At 46.9% G+C, this 16386-nt stretch overlaps 2 protein-coding genes across 4 annotated transcripts in view; one reads left to right on the forward strand and one right to left on the reverse strand.

Annotated features, from left to right (window-relative positions):
- The window catches only part of TMEM204 (transmembrane protein 204), a 27704-nt gene extending 18397 nt beyond the window's left edge, over positions 1-9307 (reverse strand). For all 3 annotated transcript variants that reach the window (XR_014027789.1, XM_081338232.1, XM_081338233.1), the window contains exon 1: positions 8258-9307. Coding sequence is in view for 2 of the 3 variants with exons in the window: in XM_081338232.1 (XP_081194358.1) it covers positions 8258-8537 (280 nt within the window). In the remaining variant the exon portion in view is untranslated. The remainder of the gene's footprint in view (positions 1-8257) is intronic.
- The window catches only part of IFT140 (intraflagellar transport 140), a 73478-nt gene that overhangs the window by 46003 nt on the left and 11089 nt on the right, over positions 1-16386 (forward strand). The window contains exon 19 of the mRNA XM_081338227.1: positions 14731-14908. Coding sequence (XP_081194353.1) covers positions 14731-14908 — 178 coding nt within the window. The remainder of the gene's footprint in view (positions 1-14730; positions 14909-16386) is intronic.

The raw sequence follows: 16386 nt of genomic DNA on the forward strand, positions 1-16386 counted from the left end.
CAAAATCCTCCGTTACCCCGTCACATATTTTCACAATCCATGCATTCTTTGAGTGATATTTCGTCACATGGTTTGATCATCAATGGGCTGCCCTGAAGGGGGAATTCCAGGGTCTGGGCTTATTTATTTCTTAGATTTTTATCCCACCTTTATTGTTTCTGGAAATAACACAATGCACTCAGTACCACTTATATGGATATACCGAGGCTCTTAACGTGAGAACAGTGGCAGCTGATTTCTAGGCCGAAATAGCGGCGGGCTCCTAAATCATTCAGCCCGTTTTCCTGACCTAAATTGGCTTTTCCCACAAGAGGAAAGAGTATATGTATGCCGTGCTTGAACACGAGCCAGGAATGTGTAAACATGGAGACACCACACAAGAGTTATCAGATTTCAGTGTCCTATCAATTGAATGAATAACCTAATTTGCTGGATCAAATTCTCTCTTTCCAGAGGGATTGTGCAGATGGCTCTCGCTTACTCATTTGAACCCTGGGAAGGACAACCACTATGCTGTTAAAAGATATTGGAGAGGCAGCGCGGCACAGTGGTTAAGGCTTTGGACCGGGAATGGCAAGACTAATTTTAATTTCTCCCTCGGTCATGGAAGCTCACTCTTTTTCAGCCTACCCTACCACCAGAGTGGTGGTTGTGGGTAAAAACAAGAGGAGAGAGGCTGTGACATTCGTTGCTTTGCACTTCTGTGGGGGGAAAAGGGCTGGATATACAGGTGTCTTTGACTTAACGACCCCCATATTTTCTGTTGCTAAGTGAGACAGTTGTTAAGTGATCCTTGGTCCATTGTACAATACCTTCTTTGCCCTAGTTGTTAAGTGAATACTGCTGTTGTTAAGATGATAAACACGGCTGTGGAGTGAAGCCATTGACTTTCCTTGTTAGGAGGTTGCAAAAGGTGAGCACATGAGCCCGGGACACTGCGACCGTCATAAATATAAGCCAGTTGCCAAGCCTCCAGATTTTGATCATGGGGATGCTGCAATGGTCATAAGTGTGAAAAACGATTGTAAGTCTCTTTTTCCCAGTGCTGTTGTAACTTCAAACAGTCACGCAACAAACAGCTGGAAGTCCAGGACTAACTGTGCATTTAACAACCAACAAATTAGACACCTTTCCTCGACGTTCTGCTTTCGAACAGACCACGGTCCCCACAAGCTTTTTCATGCCAATGTCACAAGGACGCGACATTCTTAAAGTCTCAAAGAGGTCCCCGTAAGCAACGTCTGAAATTAGGCTGGGACTTCGGCTGCAGTCCTAAATTGTGGCTTGTTTAACCGTGGCTTATCGAATGAAACAGAACCGGCTGGCTTCAGCCAATAGTTCAACCGCAAGCCAAGTGCCAAAAGCAAAAGCGGGCGACTTCAGCCAACACTCTTAAGCCAAAGATAAACAAGCCACCTCACTGGCTTTTAGATTACCCCATGTTGAAGTAGGCATTAACGGAAGAGCCAAAGACGAGCCACTTAAATCTGGGTTCATTCCAAGCTAGGCCTTTGCAGGAGGAGAACTTGGGGTCTCTGAAAAGTCGGTTTGTTCCTTTTTGGTCTAAGAAGACATGAACCTCCAGCAGTCTAAAGTTTTGGATAATTCCTCTGGTTGTTTTTTGGTTTTTTGCCTGGCTGTTTTCCAAAGCCTCTGAGACACGGCTAATAAATCCCAGCATTATCTCTGGTCTGTTGCCTCTGTAAACATTTCTTTCTTTCCCATTCCCACACAGAGCTGCTCTGCCTTTGGCCTGGCTCTCTGCCCCCTTTACACCCCCCCGCCCCCTTACTTCATCTGGGAAATGTATTTCTGTAAATCATATAATTCAACTGGACAGGTGTTTATATTTAGCACTCCCAGCAGATCACGTAGTCCTTCTTCGCTGGGGACCACTCCCCTCGACTTGAACGCTTGACCCAAAGAGCTATAATAAGGCCGGCCTGCGTTGAAACAAGCTTTCCATCCCCTGGCTTCTTTCCTGTGTCTTTGGAAAAAGAGACTTTCACGCCCTTGGCTCCTGGGCCCTTTTTTTTTATCACGCCCCTGCTGCTGCTTTCAAAGCTATCCCCAGTTCTGTCGTAGTTTTGGCCGGTGAATAGGATTCCTTTGCAACCACAGCCATTGGTCTGAGCGCATCACTCACTGCAATAGTGACTACTGCCAGTCTTTGGACAGCAACCGTTTTATTCAGGACCGCTAGGAAAGCTCTGGGCAAAAATAAGCAACAAAGCCAAAAGAAAAAAAAGAAAGGAAAGGAAAGGAAAGGAAAGGAAAGGAAAGGAAAGGAAAGGAAAAATATCAACGAGCAGCAAAGATGATTCGGGGGCTGGAGGCTAAAACGTATGAAGAACGTCTGTGGAGATTCTTTTTTTTCCCCAATTTTAATTCCATTTATATCCCGCCCTTCTCCGAAGACTCAGGGCGGCTTACAAGCTTAGCAGTAGCCTTCATTCTATGTATATGCCTGCTTATTAGGGCTTTCACACACACCCCAAGCGGCATTATTACAAAGTCAGCTTAATTGCCCCCAACAATCTGGGTCCTCATTTTACCTACCTCGGAAGGATGGAAGGCTGAGTCAACCTTGAGCCTGGTGGGACTCGAACCTGCACTAATTGCAGGCAGCTGGTGTTACTTAAGGAGGCATTAGCCCACAGTCATCCCCAGTCATAGTTATCCCAAAGGTGCTTTTTCAAACAAGGCAACTGGACTTTCTTGTTCTTCTTTGAAGAATGTTCCACTTCTCATCCGCTCAGAGCTGAAGAAGCTTCCTGGATGAGAAGCAAAACCTCTTCGAAGGAAAAAGAAGAAAGTCCAGTTGCCTTGGGAAAAAGCACCTCTGGGATGCGAAGGACGGTTACAACAATTGGGTATGTCTAGTTGAATAAAAAAGAAGGGCTAGGGGCAGCATGATAGCAGCCTTCCAGTATCTCAGGGGCTGCCCCAAAGAAGAGGGAGTCAAGCTATTCTCCAAAGCGCCCGAAGGCAGGACAAGAAGCAAAGGCTGGAAACTAATCAAGGAGAGAAGCAACCTAGAATTAAGGAGGAATTTTCTGACAGTGAGAACAATTAATCACTGTAAGGATTTGGCTTCAGAAGTTTTGGGCGCTCCATCACTGGAAGTTTTTAAAGAAGAGACTGGACAGCCATTTGTCTGGCATAATATAGGGCAGGGGTAGGCAATCTCAGCTCTTTTATGACTCATGGACTTCAACTCCCAGAATTCCTGAGTCAGCATACCTGACTCAGGAATTCTGGGAGTTGAAGTCCATGAGTCACAAAAGAGCCAAGGTTGCCTACCCCTGGTATAGGGTCTCTGCCTGAGCAGGGGCTTGGACTAGAACAGGGGTAGGCAACCTCGGCTCTTTTATGACTCATGGACTTCAACTCCCAGAATTCCTGAGTCAGCATACCTGACTCAGGAATTCTGGGAGTTGAAGTCCATGAGTCATAAAAGAGCCAAGGTTGCCTACCCCTGGCCTAGAAGACCTCCAAGGTCCCTTCCAACTCTCTTATTTTCTTATTCTGTTAATTCTTTGCCCAATTTACAGGTTGTCCTTGACTTACGGCTACCAGCTGAGCCCCAAATTTTTGTTGCTAAGTGAGACGTATGGGATTTGTAACCTGCCTGGATAGCTTCTGCATGAGGTTCTCCATGCGACAGACAGCTCTGGTTTTGAGAAGCAGTAAGCTTGGCTTAGTTGCTGCAGTCACTGCTCCAGCCCGATCGTGGCACAAAAAAATATATATGAAATGTTATTAAACTTACAGAAACGGTCAAAAATAAGGAAAAGACGATGTATTGAAGGTCCTTTCTCTCAGAAGAGGGCTCTCCAAACTTGGCAACTTTTAAGACTTGTGGATTTCAACTTGGCATGGCTGGCCAAGATGTTCTGGGAGTTGAAGTCAACAAGTCTTAAAGTTGCCAGGTTTGGAGAGACACACACATGCGCACACACACACACACACACACACACACACACCCCATCTTAGAAAAAGGAGCAAGATCTCATCAAAGTTCATGAAATAACTGGCCAAACGTGGAAAAAAGAGGCATTTCCCTCACCGTTATGTAACTAAATGCTCTGGAGAAGTTCCAATTCCAGTGCCTTGGCTGCAGATCCGAGATGGATGGGAGAAACACATCATGTTTGAAATTCACGATCTCCAAATATGATGTGTCTTCTAAGTCTCAGAAGGCTTGAGAAGGAGAAGAGTCGATTTTGTGAAGACAGAGCTTTCCTGTCTGGAAGCAGCGCTAAGCCACCCAATACTGGCTTCTTGCAAAGCATTAACTGAGAAAAAGCTGTCATTTCCCCCTGATTTCTGTGGAGCCCGACAGGGACATTATGGGATGCAGAATAATGGGTGAAATTGACTCTTAAAAATGTTCCAGCGGCGTCCATTTCCTTTTTTCTTTTATCAACCGCAGACCAAAAGCCAACCGTTCTTCACTCTTAAGCATCTTCACATTCTCTTTAATTGCTGTGATAGAAAACAGCTTTCTCTGGCTATTTCTCTGGGTTGTAGCTAATCCTTCTGTTTATTAAAAAAAAACATCATTCGGTAAAGGCACACATGCTTCTCAAACAGTATTGGCAACTCTTGAGTAGAATTGTTGGATTCTTGAGTTGAGAGGATGGCCGTGCGCCAGTCTTTCTAAAGGGGCCATAATCAGGATAGAAGAATTTTTCCAGCCATGAGAACTAACCAAAAACTACAAAAATACTAATCTCTCTCTCTCTTTTTTCTTTCTCCTCTCTTTCTTCTCTCTCTCTCCTCTCTCCTCTTTCTCTCTCTCCTCTCTCGTCTCTTCTTTCTTTCCTCTCTTCTCCTTTCTCTCCTCTCTCTCCTCTCTCCTCTCTTCTTTCTTTCTCTCTTCTCTCTCCTCTCTCTTCTCTTTCTTTCTCTCTTCTCTCTTTCTTTATCTTCTCTCTCCTCTTTCTTTCTCTCTCTTCTCTCCTTTCTCTCTCTCCTCTTTCTCTCTCTTGTCCTTTTTTTCTTCTCTCCTTTCTTCTCTCTCTTCTCTCTCCTCTTTCTCCTTTCTCTCTCTCCTCTCTCTCCTCTTTCCTCTCTCTCTCTCTCTTCTCTCTTTCTTTCTCTTCTCCTTTCTCTCCTCTTTTCTTTCTCTCTCCTCTCTTCTCCTTTCTTTCTCTCTTCTCTTTCTTTCTCTCTTCTCTCTTTCTTTTTCTTCTCTCTCCTCTTTCTTTCTCTCTTCTTTCTCTCTTCTCTCCTTTCTCTCTCTCCTCTTTCTCTCTCTTCTCCTTTTTTTCTTCTCTCCTTTCTCTCTTCTCTCTCTTCTCTCTCCTCCTTTCTCTCTCCTCTTTCTCCTTTCTGTCTCTCTCTCTCTTCTCTCTCTCTTCTCTTTCTCTCCTCTCTCTCTCTCTCTTCTCTCTTTCTCTTCTCCTTTCTCTCTGTCTCTTTCTTCTCTCTCTCTCTTCTCTCTCTCATATTTCTGTTGCTAAGCAAGGCAGTTCTTGGGTGAATTTTGCCTCATTTTAAGACTTTTCTTGCCACAGTTATTCATGAATCTGGCTTCCCCACTGACTTGGCTTGTCAGAAGGTTGCAAAAAGGGGGTCCGTCACGTGACCCCAGGACATTGCAACTGTCATAAGTACACGTCAGTTGCCAAGACCTCTAGATTCCCTCAGCTTCTTCCTGGCTAACTCGAAAGCAGGTCTCTCGCTGTTTTGCAGCCAGTGGGTTTCCATAACATTTCATTTCTCCTGAGCTGCCTCTTTCTTTCATACTTCACTGGGTCAGTCTAGAAACTATTTGGTAAGATCAAGATTAGCAGCATAAAAGTGGAAGGTGGGATCTCACAAGACTATACTTTTTTGAGTTCCCCCTGCGGTTAATTTTTGGCACAGTCTTTTGCATTTTAGAACGGATCTCGGCCTTTGCTGAATGTTAGTGTCTCGTGGCTTAATGTATTTAGGAAATGCCTAATTAAAAGCAAAATTGGGTCTGAGGAGCAGATTTCCAGTGATTGAGAAATTGATATCCTACCAAAAGAGCAACACGTGAAGATTTGTAGATTTGCTTCTGATCACCGCATCCTGCTTTTCTCGAGAGAGAAAGAGAGTATGTGAACTATATCGATAGACAGGTTTTCGGAATATGCAGTTGCAAATGTACACCCCATTCCGTAAATATACTTTTCTTCTCTTTTTCTGGATTTGCTTGCTCTGGAGAACTAGCCAAAATATCTAGGCACAGAGGCGGCCTCGTTTTTTTCACTGCTGCTTTTTGGAGACTCAAACGATTCCCCCCCCCCCCCGAAACATCAAACAATATCATATAATTCATTTTCTTCACATTTCCATGATTATTTTATATTCTGGGATGAATTCTGACCCCGATGAGCACCAGATTGCTTTGGGATTAAAGAACTGTGTGGTCAAGAGCAGAATCAGAGCTGCCGGGGGAAAAAAGCAAAACCACACAGCAGAGAATTCTATCTCTGAAACATATTTGACCGTGTTATTCCGGAAGAAAACTTGGAGGGATCCACTTCCTAGATTAAGTAAGGCCTGTTTGGGAAACAGGTGAGATGAGGTGGGGTGGGAAATTCCCAGATAGTTCCCAAGTAGCAGATGACGGGACAGAGTCAAGAGGGATAGAATCAAGATCACGGGAAGTATTAATACCACTTTACAAGGCCTTGGTAAGGCCACGCTTGGAATCCGGCATCCAGTTTTGGTCGCCACGATGTAAAAAAGAGGTCGAGACTCTAGAAAGAGCGCAGAGAAGAGCAACAAAAAACGATCAGGGGACTGGAGGCGAAAACATACAAGGAACGGTTGCTGGGATTGGGTATGTGTAGTTTAATGAAGAGAAGGACCAGAGGTGACACAGGATAGCCGTGTTCCAATATCTCAGGGGCTGCCCCAAAGAAGAGGGAGTCAAGCTGTGAAAGGATGTCCTAAAATTTTGGGGAAGCCTAGTCAGCGAGGAGCAGACATCACTGGCTGAAATGGAGCAAAGAATTTGACTTGCTGGAAAGAAACTTCCTACATTCCGCTTTGAATAGGCTTCCCTAGAAAGTTTTCTCACCCCTTTCCCACCCCTTGCCAAGTATTGCCACCTAGTGAACTGGAAATAGCACAACAAAAGGTCAAACTTCCCGTGTCACGGAGCTGAGTGTAGTTGTTCTCTAGTTTCTTTTTTCTTTAAAAAAAATAAGGTGCAGTCGAGAGAAGACTATAGCCTGCAGCAGAGTTACAAAATGAAAGGGGTCAGGAGGGAAGAGTTTTGTAACTGGTTGTTGTCTTGTCATTTTTTTTCCTCCCTCTTATCCTCTCCCACCAGGAAGATTTTGCAAGGAGAAATCTTCCATCACGTTTGTTGTTGGTTTTTTTTTAAACCGAGAGTTTAGACTGGGAGTGTGAGCTGGGAAGATCTCAGAGAGATCCCATCTTATCCCCATGGGACCCATCTTAACAGTGCCCTATTTGGATTGCAAGCCTAAAATGAAACAGCCAACATCCTAGCAATTAAAGGATTAAGGATCATTTAGTCCAGGGCTTCTCAACCTTGTTCAACTTCAAAAGGGGGTGTGGACTTCAGCTCCCAGAATTCCCAAGCCAGCATTCTTGGGGAATTCTGGGAGGCAAAGTCCACGTATCTTAAAAAGTTGACAAGGTGGAGATACACTGTCTAATCCAATCCTCGGATCAGTGCAGGAATCAGCTACTACAGCCAATCCTCTGTTAAAAGGATTGCTGATGGCTTTAAGTCAAAATAGATGCTTGCAAACCGGTTCGTTTTATCTAGCTTGGAACGCGGCATTTATTCTGCCTCCTGTATTTTCTCCATCTCTTGTAGCCCAACTGTGTTATTTTTCGGGACCCAATCTCTCTTCATTTGCTCCCCGGCTATCTTTCTTGCTTCACTGAAGCTTCTTCTGCAGAGAGCTTCTAGCCCGTCGCCCTTTCCAAATGGAGCCCCCACGGAGCAAATATTTCACAGGCCGCCTTCTAATTTATTTATTTATTTTTCCAGCCGCCACGTTTTTAGCAAAGTTTGCTGCGTGACAGACCCCCCCCCCCAACCTCTTTGGAGATGTTCGATCATCCGGGTCGCGATTGTCCCAAAGGTGTTTTTCCAAAAAAGCAACTGGACTTAAAAAGAAAAAGGAAAAAATAAACACCCGAGAAAAATCCAGTTGCCTTTCGGAAAAGCATCTGTGGGACGTGCCTGAGAGACCATTTTTAAGACGCGAGTCGAGAAATAACGAGAAACGAGACTTACGTTTGACAGTATTTCGGGACTCCTGGTAGCCGGCTGGCTCTGAGCCCCAACCCAGGGCTTCACATTCATGCTCCACCCCTTGCCCGTGCTTGGCACCTGCGCCCACACCTCCTTTCCCCTTCTCTGCCAGCCAGCACATCTTCCACAGCCCCACGCTGCGCTTGCGCCCATCCTCCAAGGTCTGGTACACCCAGTTGGGAGTAAAGGCAGCCGCGTTGTTGAGAATAAGGGACACCAGAGCTACGAACACGGCTGTGGCGATCAGTTTCTGGACTGTCATATCTGACGGTCTACCCAGCGCCGGCAGCCGCTCTCGGGAGAAGATCCAGGCGTTCCCCAAATCAGCCGCAGGACATTGAATTTGGCCGGCGGGTGGAAGGCAGGTGCAAGGAGGGTGTTAGGAATGGCTAGAGTACATCGCCATTCATTCTTGAAAGTCAGCTGCTGGGAAGTTTCTGGCCCCACAAAGACCCACCAGGCAGAGAGGAGAAATCCATGCGCCAAAAGAGGCAAGAGCGCGGCTTCCAGATTGCCCGTTCTTCCTCAGGGGTTGCTTTATCCGCCTTCCTCCCCTTTGAGCAGGAGCAAGCTGGTGTAGAGTTGGAAGTCGAGGAGGCGCATTCTTGCTGAAGACCAACTTGCGAAGGGGTCGACGACGTAGGCAGCGGCTCCGGGGATGGAGTCGTGCCCTCGGGACAGCTGAGGCCCAAAAACGCCTCTTAAAGGCCGGCCGTCCCTTCAGCCTTCCGGCCCGCAGATGTGGGAAGAAGCGGGGCCCTGCATAAGAGGTGTCAAGAGCCCGGGAACGGTGGTGTTGTGCTGTCACCCGAATTTCTCAGAACGACTCCACGAGGGTCCTGCTCGGCTTCAACGCCAAATTGTGCCAAAGCCAATCCCGGAGAGAAAGAGAAATGCTTGCATCCCCCAAGGAAGAGTCCTGCCAGGCTGCCGAGCGTGTATTTCCCGGGGACTCTTCTCCACCGCTGCCGCTCTTTCCCGATGACTGGAGCGCCTGGCAAAAGCAGGAAAGCAGAATCCTTGCTGCAAGGAAGTTTTGTCTCTCTCCACACAACCCAACCCCCCCAACCCCCCTCTCCTCCTATCTCTCCATGAAAAGGAAACAGTTGTTTGTGCGGCTGGTTTTTGGTGAAACCTCAGGGCGTAGCCGACTCTGCAACCGACAGAGCCACTGCCACGGCCGGGCCCTCCTCCGATGTGAACAGGATGTGTTTCCTGCAAGGAAAAGTCAAAGACAGACTTCTAAAGTCCCGGCTCTTTCTCTCTCCACTCCTCCCCACTCCCAGCCACCCTCCGGCCTCACTCCACCGTGGCTGTTCCTCCTCTTCCCCTCCCAGAGAGAAGCGTTCATCCCGCAGTGCTCTTGTTAGGAAGAATTGTGAAGATAATATTGTGTGGTTGTAAGACAAACCAACAAAAAAACCCCAACCTCTCAAGGATATGGTGGAAGAAAATACATCCGGGGTGCGTGTGTGTGTTTGTGTATGTGTGTCTGTGTCTGTGTGTGCGTGCGTCCTTGGTTGTTTTTTCTTGCAGACGCTTCATTACCAAAGTAGGTAACCTCATCAGTGCTAGAAGGGAGTGGGGTTTGCAGAGAGGAGGAAGGAGAGAAAGAGGAGGAGGAGGAGGACTGTGGGGTCCTTGGTGCTCTCTGAGATGGCTTGTTTCCTTGCAGTCTCATTACCCAAACTAGGTAACATCATCAGTGCTAGAAGGGAGGAGGAGGAGGAGGAGGAGGAGGAGGAGGAGGAGGAGGAGGAGAACTGGGGGGTCCTTGGTGCTGTCCGAGCTGGGTGGTTTTCTTGCAGACGTTTCATTACTCACACTAGGTAACATCATCAATAAAAATAGATCCTCCAAAATAGATCCTGCTGTGTTCTTAATCCCTTAGGTTTGGGACCCAAGGGTATCGCAACGCATCAGATCTAACTTGGAAAACTGGGAGAGTTGAAGCACACAAATTACGTGGCTCTCTTGCCGGGCTCATTCTTAGTTCAGTGCTAAGAACAGTATGAAGAATATTTTGCTTTTTCTTCTTCTTCTTCATCATCATCTTTTGGTTACCACAACAAAAATAATCAGAATTGGGGTTTTCTGGACAACAGTGAAGAAATTTGTTTGTCAGATGAGATGGAAAGATCCAATAGGATTATACTTCCAAGAAAAAAATTTGTTTGTCAGATGAGATGGAAGGATCCAATAGGATTATACTTCCAAGAAAAAAATTAGCATTTCCTAAGGTTATATATGGCACCAGGTTAGAAACTAGGAGACGGTGAGATCTAGTCCTGCCTTAGGCATGAAAGCCAGCTGGGTGACTTTGGCTCAATCACCAGGAGACGGTGAGTTCTAGTCCCACCTTAGCCACGAAAGCTGGCTGGGTGACTTTTATCACTCTCTCTCGGCTCAACCCACCTCACAGGGTTATTGTTGTGGGGAAAAAATAGGAGCAGGAAGGGGTATTTGGTATGTTTGCAGCCTTGAGTTATTGACAGAAATAAAGATGGGATATAAACGAATAAATTTCGTAGGACAAGGCTGAACGATTGGCAGAAGCAGGAGTCTTGCAAGTCCCCCCCCCCGGATTATAATTTCTAGCTGCTATTCAGGACTCGACAACTAAGGTTTTGTGATTCTGACGCTCTTCTTCTTTTATCCGTTTCTGGGAATGGAGGAGGCGTGGGAAGCCGGCTGGGAATACTGCTTAGGCCTCCAGAATTTTATTTATTTATTTGTTTAGAACTCAGAAAACCTTGAAGTCCACCGAAGAGATCTTCGGTCCGTCTTCCATCCTGCTCATGATCCGACAGGATGAGTCTTTTCCTTCTCTTGTTCCTGTCTTCCCCTCGAGGGAAACAGGTGGGGTTCGCGACGAACTTGTTTGTCCCGCTTCACGTTGCAGAAAACCTTCGTTCCCTCTGCACGTTAAAACAAATTCTTTTTTTATTATTATTTTTTTTAAGGTTGAAACCTGAGCCCTGAAACGTAGTTGCCCACGCGGGTCACGGAGGCCTCCCGCTGCAAAAGTCCGTCGGCGCAGGCAGTCCTCCCATTTACAACCGTTCGTTTAGTGACCGTGCAAAGTTACAGCGGCGGCTTTAAAAAAGGCGGCGTAGGACTCTTTTTTCAGACAGCCCCGGCAGCATCCCCCAGGGTCACGTGCTCAAAACTCAAGATGCTTGGCAACGGACTCGCATTTATGACGGTCGCAGGCTCCCGGGGTCAGGGGATTCCCCCTTTTGCGACCTTCTGACAAGCACTATCAATGGGAAGGCTGGATTTACTTAACAACCGTGTCGCTAACTTCACAAGTGCAGCGATTCACCTAACAATCGTAGCCGGAAAGGTTGCTAAATGGGGCAAAGTTCACTTAATCATTGCCGGGCTTAGCAGTGAAAATGTTGCCCTCGGTTGGGGTCGTCAGTTGAGGACAACCTGCCCTCAAGCCCATAACTCATAAACAATAATAATGATAAACAATAAACAACTGATGATGATTACAGTTGTAATAAGACCCTCAGTATGGCCCACATCAGGATCTCCCAACTTTATCCTCACAGGTTGGACTGAAAGATATGGACCAGTCCTAAGTAACTTGGTGGATTCCATGGTCAGGTAGGGACCTGAGCACGGAGTAAGCTGCGTGTAAGACTTCTGGGTAAGAAAGGCTGAGCGCCAAAGAATTGAGGCCTTTGAGCTATGGTGCTGGAGAAGACTTCCTGCGAGTCCCTTGGACTGCAAGGTGATCAAACCGGTCAGTCCTAGAGGAGATCAACCCTGACTGCTCTTTAGAAGGCCAGATCCTGAAGTTGAAACTCAAGATACTTTGGCCACCTAATGAGAAGGAAGGACTCACTGGAGAAGAGCCTCATGCTGGGAAAGGTTGAGGGCAATAGAAGAAGGGGACGACAGAGAAGGAGGTGGCTGGATGGAGTCACTGAAGCAGTTAGACGTGAGCCTAAATGGACTCCAGAAGATAGTAGAGGACAGGAAGGCCTGGAGGAACGTTGTCCATGGACACAACTTCACAACTAACCACAACAACAAGAATCCTGGGAGCTGAAATCCACTCATCTTAAAGTTGACAAGGTTGAGAAACACTGTCTAGCTAGCCCAATCCTTGGACCCATGCAGGAATGAGCTACTGCTGCAAACCCTCTCTTAAAGCCGTTGCTGATGGCTTTAAGTCAAAAGAGGGGCTGGACTCATTTGCAAACCTGTTCCTTTCGTCTAGCCTTGAGTAGGGCTTTCACCCTGCCTCCTGTATCTTCTCTGCCTTTTCCCATCTCTTGTAGCCCAGTTGTGTTATTTTTCTGATGTGGGTTGGGTTGAAAGATACGGATCAGCCCAAAGTAAGCTGGTGGGTTCCATGGTCAAGTAGGGACCTGAGCTTGGGCTGACTTGTGTTTTAAATTTCAACGTCATCCATGTCAAGGAATAATTCTTCCTATCAGAGGGTGATGGACCGTGCTTCAGATGATGCATAATGTGTGTGGGTGAAGGAAAATAAAGCCCGACGCATATTCTATTAAAAACCTTTAATCACCAAAGAAAAATATATATAAACAAAGAAAGCTAACCAACTACATCCTCTCTCATCAGACAGTAAAAGAAAAAAAATGTAAAGACAAAAACTAGAAAAACTTTTTACGCTTGCGCACACAGCAAAGCTAACTCATAACATAGCTAGACCACATGACATTCACTATGGTTGCCAGATAGGTTATCACCCCAGGTGCAGAACAGAAGGAAATGTACAATTAGAATTGAGCTTTTCGGATGAACTAAACAACGTCCAGTCCTTTAGAAATAAATAGGCGAAATGCACACCAATGAGACTAACTACCAATCCCTTTTGAAATCTAAGGTAAAGGTCAAGGTTCCCCCGCACATGCGTGCTAGTCGTTTCCGACTGTAGGGGCCGGTGCTTATCTCCGTTTCAAAGCCGAAGAGCCAGCGTTTGTCCGAGGACGTCTCCGTGGTCATGTGGCCGGCATGAGTAGACGCCAAAGGCGCACGGAACGCTGTTACCTTCCCACCGGAGTGGTCCCTATTTTTCTACTTGCATTTTTACGTGCTTTCGAACTGCTAGGTTGGCAGAAGCTGGGACGAGTAACAGGCGCTCGCTCTGCTACGCGGCACTCGGGATTCGACCCGCCAAACTGCCGACCTTCTGATCGACAAGCTCAGCGTCCTAACCCACTGAGCCATCGTGTCCCTTTGAAATCTAGAAGCGTCCTAATTGCCGTACTTTTTTTTAGTAGTCTTCCTCAACCCGCTTCTTTCCAGATGTTTTTAAAACGTCTCAAAATCCCTGACCAGCATAGTGAAGGTAGCGAGATGAGGCCTTTGACCGGGAATTCTGGAAAGTGGAACCTCAACTGGCTGGGGAACTCTGGGAATTGATGCCTAACCCATCTTCCACCTGCCAAGCTTGAGGAACGCTGGTTTTAGTGGGTTCCAAACTGGGGGAGCTCTCCTTATGCACGGGGTGTTTACGTCTAGCATTTTACGGACCAGTTTTGCAGTTCAAGATGCAGAATTCGTACCGCAAGAACATCAGCGGTGTTCTTCTTAAATTCAGAACAAAAGAGGTTGACATGCGCCCTTCCTCCACTGCATATGGTATTCATTAGAACAGCAAGCTAGAGTTGATGAAGGACAGATGTGAGGTAGAGTTCCAAAGATAAACTCCGGAAATTCTCCGAGTTTGATACAGGGGGGGAAGGGGTGGACAGTTTATGGATTTACATTTTTTTTTCTCTCTCTCTCTCTCTCTCGCTCAAAGCACTGAGCGTAATATCGGCATGAACACAATCAGCCTTTGATGAGCCTGGGCAGCAAAAAGAGCAGTCTGTTGAAGGTCCAAAAAAGTCTAGGATCAGGACTTTGGGGTCTTGGTCCTACTTAGAACAGACTCAACTGAAGCCCGTGTAACAAGCTAGCCTGGCTAACTTGGACCCATTGAGTTAGTATTATGTCTCTGATCCGGTGTCTTGGTTGGGACATCGCTCTAAGTAAGCCAGGGCTCTTCAAACTGGGCAACTTTCAAGACTTGTGGACTTCAAAGTCCCAGAATTCCTCAGCCAGTCAGGCTGGCTGGGGAATCCCGAGAGTTGCAGTCCGCAAGTCTTAAAAGTTGCCCAGTTTGGAGACCCCTGCTCTGAGCTATAGGGTTTCCACGGAGGTCTTGTCTCCTGTTCACCCATCCATATTCTTGAAGGTCTTTCATCGCTTGACTTGGATCATGTGCCTCCTCCTTGCGTTCTGTAGCGAAACGGTCCGGGAGAACACGGCCCACCCGTGCACCAAGAGCTAAAGACCAGATGCTTGGTTTGCACATCACTCTTAAGCTATGGTCCCTGAACAGGTCTTCTCTCCTGCAGAAGGTCCAGTGTTCCTGAAGGTCTTCATAATCTGACCGGGACCACGTCCCTTCTTCTTGTATCCTGCAGTGAAGCCGTCTGGGAGAACATGGCCCGCATGTGCGTGAAAACCCAAAGGCTGGATGTCGCCAAAGTCTGCCTGGGGAACATGGGCCACGCGCGGGGAGCCAAGGCATTGCGGGAGGCAGAACAAGAACCAGAGCAAGAAGCCAGGGTGGCAATGTTAGCCATCCAGTTGGGCATGCTGGTAAGTGAAAAGGCTTTTCTCAAGATTATTTACTTACCCCATGGATTGATTAACTTTATATGCCGCAGTTTACAACGCAGGTAGTCCTCAACTTTCCACAATTTGTTTAGCGACTGAAGTTACAACAGCCCTGAAAAAAGAGAGACTTGTGGCTGTTTTTCATACTTATGAGCATGGCAGCATCTCCACGGTCCCCTTGATCAAGAGTTGGATGCTTGGCAACTAAAATAAAAGTGGATTGTTTTTTACAGGTAGTCCTTAATTTACATCAGGGGTCTTCAAACTTGGCCCTTTTATGTCTTGTAGACTTCAACTCCCAGAATTCCTCAGCCAGGCCTGGCTGAGGAATTCTAGGAGTTGAAGTCCACAAGACAAAAAAGGGCCAAGTTTGAAGACCCCTGGTTTACATCCATTTGCTTAATGGCCATCTGAGGTTAGGACAGCACTGGGGGGAAAAACAGGCTTCTGGACGTTTTTCACACAACCGGGTTCTGTGACTTACATTCGGATGCTTGACAACTGCTTCATATTTATGACGGTTGCAGGGGTCCCACGATTTCCCCCTTTGTGACCTTCTGGCAAGCAAAGCCAACAGGGGATTCCCTTTAGGACGATGTTACTAAACAGCTGCAGTGATTCTCAATTGACCACCGGTGGCAAGAAAGGTCGTAAGACGGGGCAAAGTCCACTTCAAAAAAACCAAAACTGTTTCCCATAGCGACAGAAATGTTGACTGCGAGTCTTTGGCCAATGTCACCTAGGCTGATTGAATAAATAATCTCTCCCTCGCTTGGGCTGGCCCTCAGGTCGAAGGCGCTGGGCACTCCGTGGCTTTTATCTGAGCCGGATTATTATTCCCACCCACTTTTACAAGCCAGTGTCCAAGGCCTTTCCTTCAGGGTCAGACACCCAAGGCCTGCTCCAGGGTGTCTGCGTTTCCCCAGCCCCAGTTTCTTTCTGCTGGGAAATGGTTTTATTTCGATTGATTGGTGCGGAGCCGTTTCCTAGAGCATCAGGAAGACGCCCCCTTGTTCTCGAGGTGACCCGCAGGTCGGACGGCTTCGTACTTTTCTCGCTCTTGTTTAAACATCCTGCTTCGGTCAGAATGATTCTATTTTGGGCGTGTAGGCTCCAATCAGTTCCTCAGATTCCTCCTGTAATTAACCCTTGCTAAAGTGTCAGAAGGCACCGTTGGAAGGTGGAGGGCCCTTATTCCTTTTTCGCATGGAGAATATTTGCAGCTGAGGGTTGAACGGAGCGGCTCCTCGGCGCTCTCTGAGCTGGGCTGTTTCCTTCCAGACATTTCGCTACCAAAGTAGGTAACGTCATCAGCACGAGCACTGGTGATGTTTGCCTAGTTGGGTCAAGAAACGTGCGCAAAGAAACAACCAAGCTCAGAATGCAGCAAAGGACACCTTATTCCTCTTCGTTAAAAGTAGGATCCCAGAGAATGTTTTCATTACGTGTGAAAGAATTCT

Source organism: Vipera berus (genome assembly GCF_964194415.1).
Source record: "Vipera berus genome assembly, chromosome: 13".
NCBI lineage: Eukaryota > Metazoa > Chordata > Lepidosauria > Squamata > Viperidae > Vipera > Vipera berus.